We start from the raw sequence: 14,264 nt of genomic DNA on the forward strand, positions 1-14,264 counted from the left end.
TCGATTGCCTCCGTCTTCGCGTTGGTGGGCCTGATGCTGTCCGCTGCAATCCTCCTTCCCAGGAACACCACTTCAGGTGCCAGGAAAACGCATTTCGAGCGTTTTAACCTGAGCCCCATGCAGTTGAGTCGACTAAGAATCTCCTCCAGGTTCTGCAGGTGCTCGACTGTGTTCTGACCTGTGACCAAGATGCTGTCCTGGAAGACCACGGTGTGCGGGACCGACTTCAGTAAACTTTCCATGTTTCTCTGGAATATCGCTGCCGCTGATTGGATTCCAAATGGGCATCTGTTATAAACAAAAAGACCTTTGTGCATGTTAATGCAGGTGAGGACCTTCGATGATTCCTCCAGTTCCTGTGTCATGTAGGCTGAAGTCAGATCCAGCTTTGTGATCGTCTTTCCTCCCGCCAGCGTTGCAAAGAGGTCGTCGGCTTTTGGTAGTGGGTATTGGTCCTGCAGGGAGAAACGATTGATAGTTACTTTGTAATCGCCACAGATTCTGATGGTGCCACCTCCCTTGAGGACTGGGGCAATAGGACTGGCCCACTCGCTGAACTCGATCGGTGAAATGATGCCCTCTCGTTGCAGCCGGTCTAGCTCGATCTCTATCCTTTCTCTCATCATGTACGGTACTGCTCTCGCCTTGTGATGGATGGGTTGCGCCCCCGGAATTAGGTGGATCTGCACTTTTGCTCCTTGGAATTTCCCGATGTCTGGTTCGAACAGTAAAAGAAATTTGTTTAAGACCTGGGCACACGAAGTGTCGTCAGCAGGCGATAGCGCTCGGACGTCATCCCAGTTCCAGCTTATCTTTCCCAGCCAGATCCTGCTGAGCAGTGTGGGACCATCGCCCAGTACCACCCAGAGTGGTAGCTTGTGCATCGCTCCATCGTAGGAGACCTTTACGGTAGCACTGCCGATTACAGGAATCAGTTCTTTAGTGTAAGTTCTTAGTCTCATGCGAACTAGGATTCAGACTGGCCTTGAGGCCTTGTTGCACCACAACCTTTCGAAAGTCTTTTTGCCCATGATGGACTGACTTGCACCCGTGTCCAGCTCCATTGACACTGGGAGTCCATTTAGTTCAACATTCAGCATTATTGGGGGACAATTCGTGGTGAATGTGTGCACCCCATGTACCTCTGCCTCCTCTATCTGAGACTCTGGTTTGTAGTGCTCCTCTGCGGATCTGTCCTCCTCTGCAACGTGGTGGTTTGCAGGTTTAACAGGCTTAGCAGCTCGTCTGCACACTCATTGGAGGTGTCCCATTGTTCCACAGCCCTTGCAAACATATCATTGGAATCGGCATGAATGGAAATGATGATCACCCCCACAGCGCCAACAAGGTGTTAATGGCCTTGCATTCATTACCCTTGATGGTGGACTCAGATATCTGCGGACGTGTAGCTGCAGGTATGTGTGATCTGTCCTGTACGTTACGATTCAAAAACAACATCACTTTGTTCACAGTACTTTTGGCAGCACTTGTGTGCTGAGAGATTTGCTTAGTATTGTCACTGTTGGCACTGAACACCTGGGCTATCGCTATGGCCTTACTCAAATTTGGGATCTCTACAGTCAAAAGCTTGCAAAGTATGGTTTCGTGGCCAATGCCAAGTTAAAAAAAAAGTCTCTGAGCATGTACTCCAAGTGTCCTTCAAATTCGCAATGTCCTGCAAAGCGTCTCAGCTCGGCAACATAACTCGCCACTTCCTGGCCTTCAGACCTTTTGTAGGTGTAGAACCAGTTCCTCGCCATCAGAACGCTTTCCTTCGGGTTCAAATGCTCTCGGACCAGTGTGCACAAATCGTCGTACGATTTCTCCATGGGTTTCACTGGAGTGAGCAGATTCTTCATGAGGCCATATGTTGGTGCCCCACAGACGGTGAGGAGGATCACTCTACGTTTGGCAGCGCTCTCTTCCCCGTCTAACTCGTTGGCCAAAAAGTATTGTTCGAGTCGCTCCACAAAAGTTTTCCAATCATCTCCCTCCAAAAATTTTGCCAGGATTCCCACTGTTCTCTGCATCTTTGAGTTCGTTATCTGTATCTCGTCGCCAGTTGTTGTGTATGGAGAAAGAGTCAGACTGAACACTGTGAGCTCAAAGTAACGTGTGACCTTAGTCTTTTATTGCAGGTTTCCAGAGTCCTTCTCCAATCTGTGAAACCTTCTTAAATACCTGTGCCCCCAAGGGATTATGGGACCCCTTGGGACTCCGGGGAATGAGCCTGCTGGTGGCTGTGCAGAGTAAATACAAGTCCACATATATAACAGTTAGCATTTGTGCTTTGGTCTTAGCTAAACAGTTAAATAGCCTTAAAGCTAAAGAGAATCTATAAATACATTTTATCTATCAATAAATATAGGCAGTGCAGGTTGTGTCTGGACTGCAGTACGTGGGAGTTTGTGGCCAGCAAGACTGTCCCGAACAAACACGTCTGCAGCAGATGTCTCCGCCTCGAATTTCTCCGGCTCATAGTCATTGAGCTGGTGCAAGTTGGAGACACACGGACACTTCAGGGAAGGGAGGAGTATCTGGACAGTTTGCCTCAAACCACGGTCACACCTTGTAGAGATTATAGGATCAGAACGGCATTGGTCTGACCGATAGTGTGCAGAGTAAGGGGAACCCACGTGAGATAGAGAATGAGGATCCGCAGAAAATGATCCTATTCAATAGGTACAATGTACTGGATACCTGTGAAGATAAAGACTGCCAGGAGGACAGCCAGAATGCTGACCATGATACTTATGAGCAAAAGGAAGGAGGTCCAAAGAGAGGAGGGGGAAGAATAATATGGTAGTTGTACAGGATTCAATATCATCATCATAGGCAGTCCCTCGGAATCGCTTGCTTCCATTCTTAACATGAGTCCTTAGGTGGCTGAGCAGTCCAATACGAGAGCCACAGTCCCTGCCACAGGTGAGACAGACAGTCGTTGAAGGCAAGGGAGGGTGGGACAGGTTTACCGCACGTTCTTTCCGCTGCCTGCGCTTGTTTTCTGCATGCACTCGGCGATGAGACTCAAGGCGCTCAGCACCCTCCCAGATGCACTTCCTCCACTTAGGACGGTCTTTGGCCAGGGCTTCCCAGTTGTCGGTGGGGATGTTGCACTTTTATCAGGGAGGCTTTGAGGGTGTCTTTGTAGTTTCCTCTATCCACCTTTGGCTCGTTTGCCATGAAGGAGTTCCGAGTAGAGCGCTTGCTTTGGGAGTCTCGTGTCTGGCATGCGGATAATGTGGCCTGCCCAGCGGAGCTGATCGAGTGTGGTCCGTGCTTCAATGCTGGGGATGTTGGCCTGGTCGAGGATGCATCTGTCCTCCCAAGGGATTTGTAGGATCTTGCAGAGGCATCGTTGGAAGTATTTCTCCAGCAACTTGAGGTGTCTACTGTACATGGTCCCAGTCTCTGAGCCATACACGAGGGTGGATATTACTACAGCCCTGTAGACCATGAACTCGGTGGTGGATTTTAGGGCCTGGTCTTAGAACACTCTTTTCCTCAGGCGGCCGAAGGCTGCGCTGGTGCACTGGAGGCAGTGTTGATCTCATCAATGTCGGCTTTTGTTGCCAAGGTATGAGAACTAGTCCACGTTGTCCAGGGCCACGCCATGGATCTTGACGACTGGAGGGCAGTGCTGTGTGGCGAGGACATGCTGGTGGAGTATCTTTGTCTTACGGATGTTCAGCGTAAGGCCTATGCATTCGTATGCCTCAGTAAATACGTCGACTATGTCCTGGAATTCAGCCTGTAAGTGTGCGCAGATGCAGGCGTCGTCTGCGTACTGTAGCTCGACGACAGAAGTTGGGGTGCGCACACACGATTCAATAATTAGGGATATGGATAGCATCCTTTGTAAGGAGGATCGAGAGTCCCACGTTGTGCGTTGCCTACTTGGTGCCAGGGTGAGGGACATCTTGAACTGGCTTGAGAGGATATTGGAGAGGGAGGGGGATTATCCAGTCGTTGTGGTCCATGTTGGGACCAACAACATAGGAAAGAGTAGGCATGAGGTCCTGTTCAGAGAGTATCAGGAGCTAGGAACTAAATTTTAAAAACAGGACCTTAAGGTTATAATCGCTGAACTGTTACCCAAGCCACATGCAAATGGCCATAGGGATAAACAAATTAGGGAAGTGAACACGTGGCTAAAAGGAGTGGTGTGGGGAACAGTGGTTCCATTTCATGGAACACTGCCACCAGTAGGAAGAAACTGTTCCATTGGTACAGGCTCCACCTGATCTGGGCTAGGACAAGAGTCCTTGCGGAAAGGATAACAAGGGCAGTCACACGGACTTTAAACTGGAAAATGAGAGAGGGGTGGCTCAGGTGGAAACGGTATTATATATAGTATTAAAACAAATGAAAAGGATCGGGGGAATCATTCAGAAATTATGCGTTAGACACTATAGGTAAAGGGAAAACTAAAAGATGTAAAGTAATTAAATCAGGAGAATAAGAAATGTGTGAGAAAAGCAACATTAGAGAAGGACAGGTTAGGGTGAGTGGCCCAAATAAGTGCTCTTTAAACAATGCAGAGAGTATAAGGAACAAATTGAATGATTTGCAGGCACAAATTCAATGGAGACCGGCTGCAAAACGGTTAGGTCTGGGAGAGTGAATATACCAGGTTAAAAGGTCGACATGAAGGATAGGGAATCTGGTAGAGGGGGAGGAGTAATTTATCCTTAAGAGATGATATAAAGGCAGGCAGTGGAGATTTTATGAATAGAATTAAAAACTAGAAAAGGATTTAAGGCTGTAGTGGGAGTTGTGTATAGGCCCCTTGGTAGCAGCTAGGATGCATTAATGCAGAGATTAGACAAGCATGTAGTAATGGAAGTGCGATTTTAATGGGGGATTTTAATTTCCATATAGATTGGGATAAACTGACCAGCTCATGTCAGAAAGGTAGCAAATTTCTTGTGTGTTCAGGATAATGGGCCCCTTAAAAACTGACAATGGTGATATTATAAATGAAAATAAGGGAACGGCAGACATGTTAAATAATTACTTTACATCAGTATTTACAGTAGAGAAGAGAATAGCTTGCTGGACATCACAAGGAAACTGATATTGAATCAGGAACAGAATTCACCAAAATGAATGTACCAAATTAACAGTAATGAAGAAAATAAATGAGTGATAAATCCCCAGTGCCAGATGGTTTTCATCCCACGGTTTTAAAGGAGGTGAGAACATTACAGATGCCCTAATTATGATTTTCCAAAGTTCTCTCGATTCAGGAACCGTTCCATTAGACTGAAAAATTGCACGTCGCTCCGCTATTTAAGAAAGGTGAAAACCAGGGAATTCTAGACCAATCAGCCTAACATCTGTTGTCAGAAAATTATTAAATTCTAAAGTTAAAGATGGAGTGTCTGAACACCTTGAAATTTTTCAGATAACTAAAGTAGTGGACAGGGGAATGTCTATGGATGTTATTTATATGGACCTCCATAAGCCATTCAATAAAGTCCCTCATAAGACATTGTAAGCTAATGGTGAAACTCATAAAATTGAAGGCAAATTATTGACCTGTTAGGAGATTGGCTGAGCGGTAGAAAACAGAGTGCTGGTAATGGGCAGGTACTCTAATTGGCAGGATGTGACTAGTGGCGTAACGCAAGGATCAATGTTGGGGACTCAATTATTCACTCTATTTATTAATGACTTAGATGAGGGCATAGAAAGCCACATGCCCAAATTTGCCGATGATAAAGATAGGCGGCATTGTAAGCAATGTAGATGGAAGCATAAAATTACAGATATTAATAGATTGAGTGAATGGATTTCAATATAAGCAAGTGTGAGATCATCCACTTTGGACCTAAAAAGGAGAGATTATTTTCTAAATGCTGAAAAGCTAGAAGCAGTGGAGGTCGAGAGACTTAGGGGTACACAAACATAGATCATTAAAATGTCATGGACAGGTAGAAAAAATAATCAAAAAGGCTAATGCAATACTGGCCTTTATATTTAGAGGGCTGGAATACAAGGGGTTAGAAGTCATGCTGCAGCTATACAAAGCCCTGGTAAGACCATACCTGGAGTACTGTGTTCAGTTCTGGGCACCACATTTTAGGAAGGATATACTGGCCTTGGAGGGAGTGCAGCGTAGATTTATTAGAATTATATCTGGACTCCAAGAGTCAAATTACAAAGGGATTACACAAACTAGGGTTGTATTCCCCAGAATTTAGAACATTAAGGGGTGATTTGATCGAAGTTTTCAAGATATTAAGGGGAATTGAGAGTAGATAGAAACTATTTCCGCTGATTGGAAAATCTAGGACAAGGAGACATAGCCTAAATATTAGAGTCAGGCCTTTCAGGGGCGAAGTTAGGAAATACCTCTACACGCAAAGAGTAGTAAAAGTTTGAAACTCTCTTTCACGTGACAGTTGTTGCTGGATCAATTGTTAATTTTAAATCCGAGATTGATAGATTTCTGTTAACCAAAGGTATTAAGGGATATGGGACAATGACAGATATATGGAGTTAGGTCACAGATCAGCCATGATCTCAATGAATGGCAGAACAGGCTCGAGGGGCTAAATGGCCTACTCCTATTCCTATGTTCCTACTGGCAGGCTATTTAAAACGGAGAGATAGATTGGGGACCAACTACCAATACCAAAGCTAATCCTGTCCTCACCAAGTACCCAAGGGTCACTGGATAATAATCAGACGCTGGCAGCTTCACTGCCACACCAGCTAAGATTGGATAACTCGTCGAAAATCAAAGATTGAGTTTTCATCATCTGTATGGCTAAGTGCCACACCCCACATTACACTTACTTACTGTACCATCCCAAGGAAAGAAAGCAGCTAGTGGTTCTTTAACATTGCAATAAACCAGACATAATTAAACCAAGGTTTCATTAGTAACATTTCTTATATTGTATTAAACATTACATCTGGACAGAGTTAATTTAAAATGGCATTTTCATTTACTGAATCTGGTAGAGTAGAAACATTTGTTCACAGTTACACAGAAGTTCAGTATTTCCATTATACTTGTGCTGTGAAAAACAGATGGGCTTAAAAGCAATGCTGCAACTCCAAACTGATTAGCTGACCAATTAGGTCACTTCCTATCAAAGTTTTTCCGCTATTTATTTCTCATGGACAATCTTGTAGCCACACTGCAGCAATATGAAAATTATGCAAATCTTGTCCTTTCCATTGTTTTAATCGGAGTCTTCTTTTGCTGTGGTTTTAAATGACTTTGCATCATACAACCAGGCCGTATCGATTCCCTTTCCAGATTCACGAACAGCAATCCAGCTGGGAAATGGAAAACGACAAGCTATGACTCTAGCACTGCCCTTCAGCTCGCTCTGAAGTTTCTCCTCCAAGGACTGCATCTGGAACAAGAGAAGACGCAGTCAGAAAATTACCAGATATAAAGCGGATGCTGCTGGTAAATTAAAGAAAAATCCTCCCAATCCAAAAGGTTACATTTCAGAAAAAAAGTGACCTGAACTCACTGCTATTTTACAGTCACGTGTCACATTTAACACAGAACAATCATTTTTTTTTAAAACCTGCTTTCTGTTAGGCAGGTATACTTTCAATACAATTTCTTAATTCATGACAAAACCAAGTTCTTGGGGGCTCTGCCATCATCAGCCCATGTGCCTTTAAAAAAAATTCACCCAATGTTGATTATGCCAAGATCAAAATTTCCACGTTTGCCATATCTTGAGGCTGACTGAAAACACGAGATTCCTTCTATTTGTTTTACTTCCTTGCACACACCCTCCCCTCGTCACTCCACTGAAACATGGCTTGGGGATGAGGGGTAGAGCTGTGGGATAAGAAAAAAAAACAGGCCTCCACCTAACCTTGGAAACATGAAATGATAAAAAATTTGCATTAGATGGGGCCTTTCACAATCACTGGACATTTCAAAACGCTTTACAACCAATGAAGTACTTTTGGAGTGTAGTCACTGTTGTAATGTGGGATACGCCATTAAATGAATATGAAAAACATCCATTCATAGTTTTTTTTAAAAATCTTTCACAAACAGTATAAATGTGCGTAGCATGGTTCATGCCTATGTTCCTACATTATGAGCTGCTGGTTTCAGCCACACCATCAAGAGATGCCAAGTGCAGACTAGGCTATCTCTGATCAGAAGAAAGAAAATAAATAAAACGAAAAAAAAAACAGCAAGTGAGCCATCCTGAGCTGTGAGCCACTGCTTTTAAGAGTGTGTAAACTCTCCCCCGGCTACAGACTGGTCATGGGGTTTTAAAGCGACTTTAAAAGGAAAAAACTTATTTTTTTTTAAAGTGACATACCAATTCTTATGGCATTGTTTAAATCCTACCACTTCATTGTCTTCTTACATAATCCAGGTGGCAGAGTGATCAGCAGTAAGCACTCCAAAGTCTGTTACAACACAGAGAGCTTCCTCTACAACCTACATAACAGTGACTACACTTCAAAGATAATTAATTGACTAAAGAACTATAGGACGTCCTGGGGACATGAAAGGCACTGTGCAATTGGAAGTTCTTTCTTTCTGTCTTTATCCCAAGCTTCAGAAGGACATCAGTCAGCTTGTGAGCAAGATTACCAAATTGATGCCAATTAACACAGATTTTGTGTTCTGGACTTACGGCCACTAGGAACCGAGTTGGGGCACACAAACTAATTTCACTTAGGACTTTGACAACCAGAGAGAGGAAATCATAATCCAATCCTTCTAGATTATATGCAAACACAGGGTCCAAGATGTAAAAAGTGTGCTAATCTATTTATAACCGATTCCTGCAAACACTTTATTAATATGTTTACTTGTAAAGAACCAATGAAGTCTACTTCCAAAATTAAACTTTCCAGTTCCATCTGTTATGGATATAATTGAGACTTCAGCAGAAGTGTTTGAAAATTTGTATAAAAATGGCTCTCCATCCAGTTCTCTATTGCACATCCCCATCAAGTGAGGTGCCACAACAGGAACAGAGTTTTGTTAAATTTACCTTTATATATGTATTGCAAGTACATTTTTTATAATTAATTATTAACACACTCACCATCTGAGGAACTCCAAATATGACAACATTACTAAATTCAGAGAAATTGACCTTAAAAACACAAGACAAAAATAATTACCTGCATTGAAAAAAAAACAGAATTTGAATACATAGCATCAACTGTGCAAGAATGTCTGTACCTTCCACAAGTCAGATATGTAAAATCTGGTATTGTGGTGTACTCCTTCCCGCCATGATCTATACCTAGAGTACCAAACCAACCAGGGATTCAGCTCATAACCCACAGCTCGAAACCCTCGCTTTGCTGCTGCAATTACCTATAAAGTCAAAAAGGTAAAAGAGGACACGTTTAAAACTACATTACCATAATGGTCAGGTGGGCAGAACATTGGCAAATGGCACTCAATTTGGCTAAGTGTGAGGTAATGCATTTGGGAAGATCCAACAAGGCATGGGAGTACACATTAAATGGTATGACACTGAAAAGTGTAGAGGAACAAATGGACCTTGGGAGTGCAGGTCCACAGATTCCCTGAAGGTAGCAGGCCAGGTAGATAAGGTGGTTAAGAAGGTATATGGAATACTTGCCTTTATTAGTCGAGGCATGGAATACAAGAGCAAGGATGTTATGCTTGAACTGTATTAAACACTGGTCAGGCCATAGCTGTAGTACTGTGTGCAGTTCTAGTCAGGAAAGATATGACTGCACTGGAAAGGTGCAGAGGAGATTTACAAGAATGTTACCTGAACTGGAGAATTTTGGCTGTAAGGAAAGACTGGAGACTGGGTGTTGTGTAATGAGAGAGGACTAATTAGCAATCTTGTTGTGCAAGGCCCCCTGGGGAAGAGTGACCATAATATGGTAGAATTCTTTATTAAGCTGGAGAGTGACACAGTTAATTCAGAGACTAGGGTCCTAAACTTGGGGAAAGGTAACTTTGATGGTATGAGACGTGAATTGGCTAGGCTTTTAGCGCAGCCTTTTAGTGTCCTCCTCACAGCTCACACTGCCACCCAGCTTGGTGTCATCTGCAAACTTGGAGATATTACACTCAATTCCCTCATCTAAATCATTAATGTATATTGTAAATAGCTGGGGTCCGATCACTGAGCCCTGCGGCACCCCACTAGTCACTGCCTGTCATTCTGAAAAGGATCCATTTATCCTGACTCTCTGCTTCCTGTCTGCCAACCAGTTCTCTATCCACGTCAATACCATGTGCTTTAATTTTGCACACCAATCTCTTATGTGGGACCTTGTCAAAAGCCTTTTGAAAGTCCAAAGTCCAAATACACCACATCCACTGGTTCTCCAAATCCACTGGTTCTCCCTTGTCCACTCTACCAGTTACATCCTCAAAACATTCTGGAAGATTTGTCAAGCAGGATTTTCCTTTCATAAATCCATGCTGACTTGGACCGATCCCGTCACTGCTTTCCAAATGTGCTGCTATTTCATCTTTAATAATTGATTCCAACATTTTCCCCACGACTGATGTCAGGCTAAGCGGTCTATAATTACCCGTTTTCTCTCTCCCTCCTTTCTTAAAAAAGTGGTTCCTCATAATAAGTGGTCCCTAATAATAACACTGAATTTGTGCCTGTTTTATGCCATTTTTTTTTTTTACATTCCACCATACGCACAAGAGCCACAGGAAATTTTGGCACAAATTGCCACTGACAAGATCAGGGCAAATTTAAAAAGAAAAGACTTGCATTTATATAGCGCCTTTCACAACTACCAGATGTCCCAAAGCCCTTTTCAGGCAATGAAGTACTTTTTTTTTGAAGTGTAGTCGCTGTTGTAATATAGGAAATGCAGCAGCCAATTTGCACACAAGATAAATATTGGCTAGGACAACAGGGATCACTCCACTACTCTTCAAAATAGTGCCATAGGATCTTTTACATCCAACTGAGGGGGCAGACGGGGCCTCGATCTGACGTCTGATTCGAAAGACAGCACCTCCAACAGTGCAGAACTCCCTCAGTAATGCACTGGAGTGTCAGCCTAGATTTATGTGCTCAAGTCTCTGGAGTAGGACTTGAACCCACAACCTTCTGACTCAGAGGCAAAGATGCTATCAATTTCAGCACATCGGCATAAATTGGATCGAGGAAATTCTAGACCCATAGAACACACAGAAAAATGAATTTGTACACTCAAGTGACAGGATTAACATTCTCCCTATAGTTTCAAATCAGATATTGGACTAATGTTAGTCACTGTAGATTTTTTAAAAACAGAATTAGCATTGAAACCTCAACTGCAGTCAAATCAAATTTGTTTTTCAGAGAAATCTGGCCCACCAAAACACTTATGGGGACTTAGACTGGAGTAAAGTTTGTGTCGCATTGTGTGTGTGAAATGTACCCATCAATTGCACAAATTCTGTTGGCTATGAACAGCATTAAAGTATACCAAGTTTTACATTTCCTTTATGACCTAGTATTACATTAAAATTGTATCTTATCTCCAAGCTCTGACATACCAATTGTTTGCTAAAATTAGACACGAGGAATTTCTCTCACTTCCCCTGCCATCTCGTCTTCTCGACTTCATTTCTTATCTTGCTGTGTGGGTGGGGCCTGTTGCTATAACAATATCCAAGAAGGGAGGTCAGGAGGTGTTGAAGCTTACTGCCTTTGGCAGAATCACCATACTATTTTTATTGTAGGACATGGGCATTCCCTTTCCTCCCTCGGGTGTTATCAATCATTTGGATTTCTTTTTGGTCTATCCCAGGAAGCTCTCTGAAGCGGATGTTAATCGGCACATTATTGAGAGGCGTGGTTAATCACTTCTACACAGGGGTCCTCCTATTGATGTAATCAATGGTCACTTTGCAGCTGCTTACAAAGACACCCGGATACCCCATTTATATTACAACACTGCCTCTGGAAACAATGCTGTAAAATGCATGTGGCAGTGTGCATGCCTGCAGAGATTTAATTTCACTTTCAATTCACCCATTCAGGGAAGTAATGCAATATCATGAGAGGTCCATGGCTTGTGGTCAGTTAAGTGCACCTATGTGTAGTTGTTCCAATATTATTGCTGGTCTCCAAATTCACTCCACAATGAATGCAAACAGGTGAATTCAAAACAATGGCATGTGCATCATATTGAAAGTGTCATTTACAATCCTATTTATATTATAAAGTATGGTATGACAAGGCATGACTTAATTTTGTTTCCGAGTAACATATTTTAAAAAGTGGTCCATAGATAAAGAGGGCTAACAGGAAAGCTGAATACAATAAGAGCTGAATTTTGAGGCCGACAATCCACAGAAACAGGACTGTAGCACCCCAAAAATTCCTCTGGATCCCTTGCAACCCATTAACTCTTTTTACGGTGTTATTCACCGTTTCTCTATCTTTCTTTAATCCAGCTCCACTAAATTTTCAGTTCTGACCACGAGTTACAGCAAAACTTGAGTCTGCTAACAGCCCTGGTTAATTGACAGCATTTTCTATTTGAGTTCTCCACACCCCATCGCCTCCAAGGTGACTGGATTACAAACTTTCACTCCAAAAACCTCCACCTTGTGGGGTTGGTTGCAAACTGCACAGGGACAAATTACAGCTCGATTCATCCTCTCCCCTCGCTCCCCCTGATCACCACACTCTCCGTCTCACCTTCCCACCCTCTCTTCACTTTCCTCCTCTCCCGACATACTCCTGCCTTTCCTCCTTCCACACCCTTCTCTACCTTTCCTTACCACCATCTCACACTCATTTATCTCTATCCTCCTTTAGCTCCTCCCACTCATACCCCTCTCTATCCTCACTTACCACCTACTCCTCCCACTCATACCCCTCTCTATCCTCACTTACTACCTACTCCTCCTCCCACTCATACCCCTCTCTATCCTCACTTACTACCTACTCCTCCTCCCACTCATACCCTTCTCTATCCTCACTTACCACCTACTCCTCCTCCCACTCATACCCCTCTCTATCCTCACTTACCACCTACTCCTCCTCCCACTCATACCCCTCTCTATCCTCACTTACTACCTACTCCTCCTCCCACTCATACCCCTCTCTATCCTCACTTACTACCTACTCATCCTCCCACTCATACCCCTCCCTATCCTCACTTACCACCTACTCCTCCTCCCACTCATACCCCTCTCTATCCTCACTTACCACCTACTCCTCCTCCCACTCATACCCCTCTCTATCCTCACTTACTACCTACTCCTCCTCCCACTCATACCCCTCTCTATCCTCACTTACTACCTACTCCTCCTCCCACTCATACCCCTCTCTATCCTCACTTACTACCTACTCATCCTCCCACTCATACCCCTCTCTATCCTCACTTACTACCTACTCATCCTCCCACTCATACCCCTCCCTATCCTCACTTACCACCTACTCCTCCCACTCATACCCCTCTCTATCCTCACTTACTACCTACTCCTCCTCTCACTCATACCCCTCTCTATCCTCACTTACTACCTACTCCTCCTCCCACTCATACCCCTCTCTATCCTCACTTACTACCTACTCCTCCTCCCACTCATACCCCTCTCTATCCTCACTTACCACCTACTCCTCCTCTCACTCATACCCCTCTCTATCCTCACTTACCACCTCTTCCTCCCACTTATCCCCTCACTCACTCACTCTATCCTCCCCCTGCTCCCCAGGCCACTCACAATTCTGCCGTCTCCACTACCAATATCCACCAGCGCTCCCCGACGGCCGCTCAGCAACTGCAGCACGTTCTCCACCTGGGCCGATGTGGCCGGGACGAAGGGCAGACAGACCCGTCTTAGAGCCGGGGCCACAAACGGTGCGGCCGCCGCGTACAGAGCGACCACCGCGCCGCCCGCAGCACCCACCAGGACCAGCCCCCAGCGCCGCTTGGGGCTCGGCCCGATAACGGGGGCCTGGGCCGAATCGGACATTTAATAAAACGACGGGAACTTGCTGGGACGGAACGATTGCACCGAGAAGGTGCCACAGTGAATGATGTCCGGTCAGCGACAGCTTCCCGGCGGGAACCATGGAGACTATCGAAGCCGCCATTTTACCCGAGGCAGCCTCCTCCTGTTGACAACCTCCGCCTTTAACTTGAGAATGGATATTATCACCACCACCCCCAAAAAAAAACATTGGCACAGATTTTCCTGTCAAAATAACAATGAGGCTAATGGCGCCACAGCAACTTAAAGCGAGGGACAGATGCGCGGTTAAACGCGAATATCCAAAAGTTGCTGTCCGAGTTGTGCCTCC

At 44.3% G+C, this 14,264-nt stretch overlaps 1 protein-coding gene across 2 annotated transcripts; it reads right to left on the reverse strand.

Annotated features, from left to right (window-relative positions):
- Window positions 1-6,882: 6,882 nt before the first annotated feature.
- atpsckmt (fATP synthase c subunit lysine N-methyltransferase) lies at window positions 6,883-14,055 on the reverse strand. 2 transcript variants are annotated; one of them, XM_070881099.1, is made up of 4 exons: window positions 13,685-14,054; window positions 9,194-9,331; window positions 9,054-9,104; window positions 6,883-7,373 (listed from the first exon to the last, which is right to left on the reverse strand). In XM_070881099.1, the coding sequence occupies exons 1-4, from the start codon at window positions 13,934-13,936 to the stop codon at window positions 7,197-7,199; spliced, it is 618 nt and encodes a 205-aa protein (XP_070737200.1). In that variant the 5' UTR covers window positions 13,937-14,054; the 3' UTR covers window positions 6,883-7,196. The 2 variants fall into 2 exon arrangements, with proteins under 2 accessions (XP_070737200.1, XP_070737202.1); XM_070881101.1 differs by lacking the exon at window positions 9,054-9,104 and having other exon boundaries at window positions 13,685-14,055.
- Between the last annotated feature and the right edge of the window lie 209 nt (window positions 14,056-14,264).

This window comes from Pristiophorus japonicus, chromosome 5, assembly GCF_044704955.1.
Source record: "Pristiophorus japonicus isolate sPriJap1 chromosome 5, sPriJap1.hap1, whole genome shotgun sequence".
NCBI lineage: Eukaryota > Metazoa > Chordata > Chondrichthyes > Pristiophoridae > Pristiophorus > Pristiophorus japonicus.

Excerpts from the sequence above, each read along its gene's own strand:
- atpsckmt (XM_070881099.1), bottom strand. The coding sequence starts at position 13,936 with ATGTCCGATTCGGCCCAGGCCCCCGTTATCGGGCCGAGCCCCAAGCGG. Across the intron at positions 9,105-9,193 it reads ACATATCTGACTTGTGGAAG|GTCAATTTCTCTGAATTTAG; the intron begins GTACAGACATTC and ends TGTGTTTTTAAG. Across the intron at positions 7,374-9,053 it reads TATTTGGAGTTCCTCAGATG|ATGCAGTCCTTGGAGGAGAA; the intron begins GTGAGTGTGTTA and ends CTCTTGTTCCAG.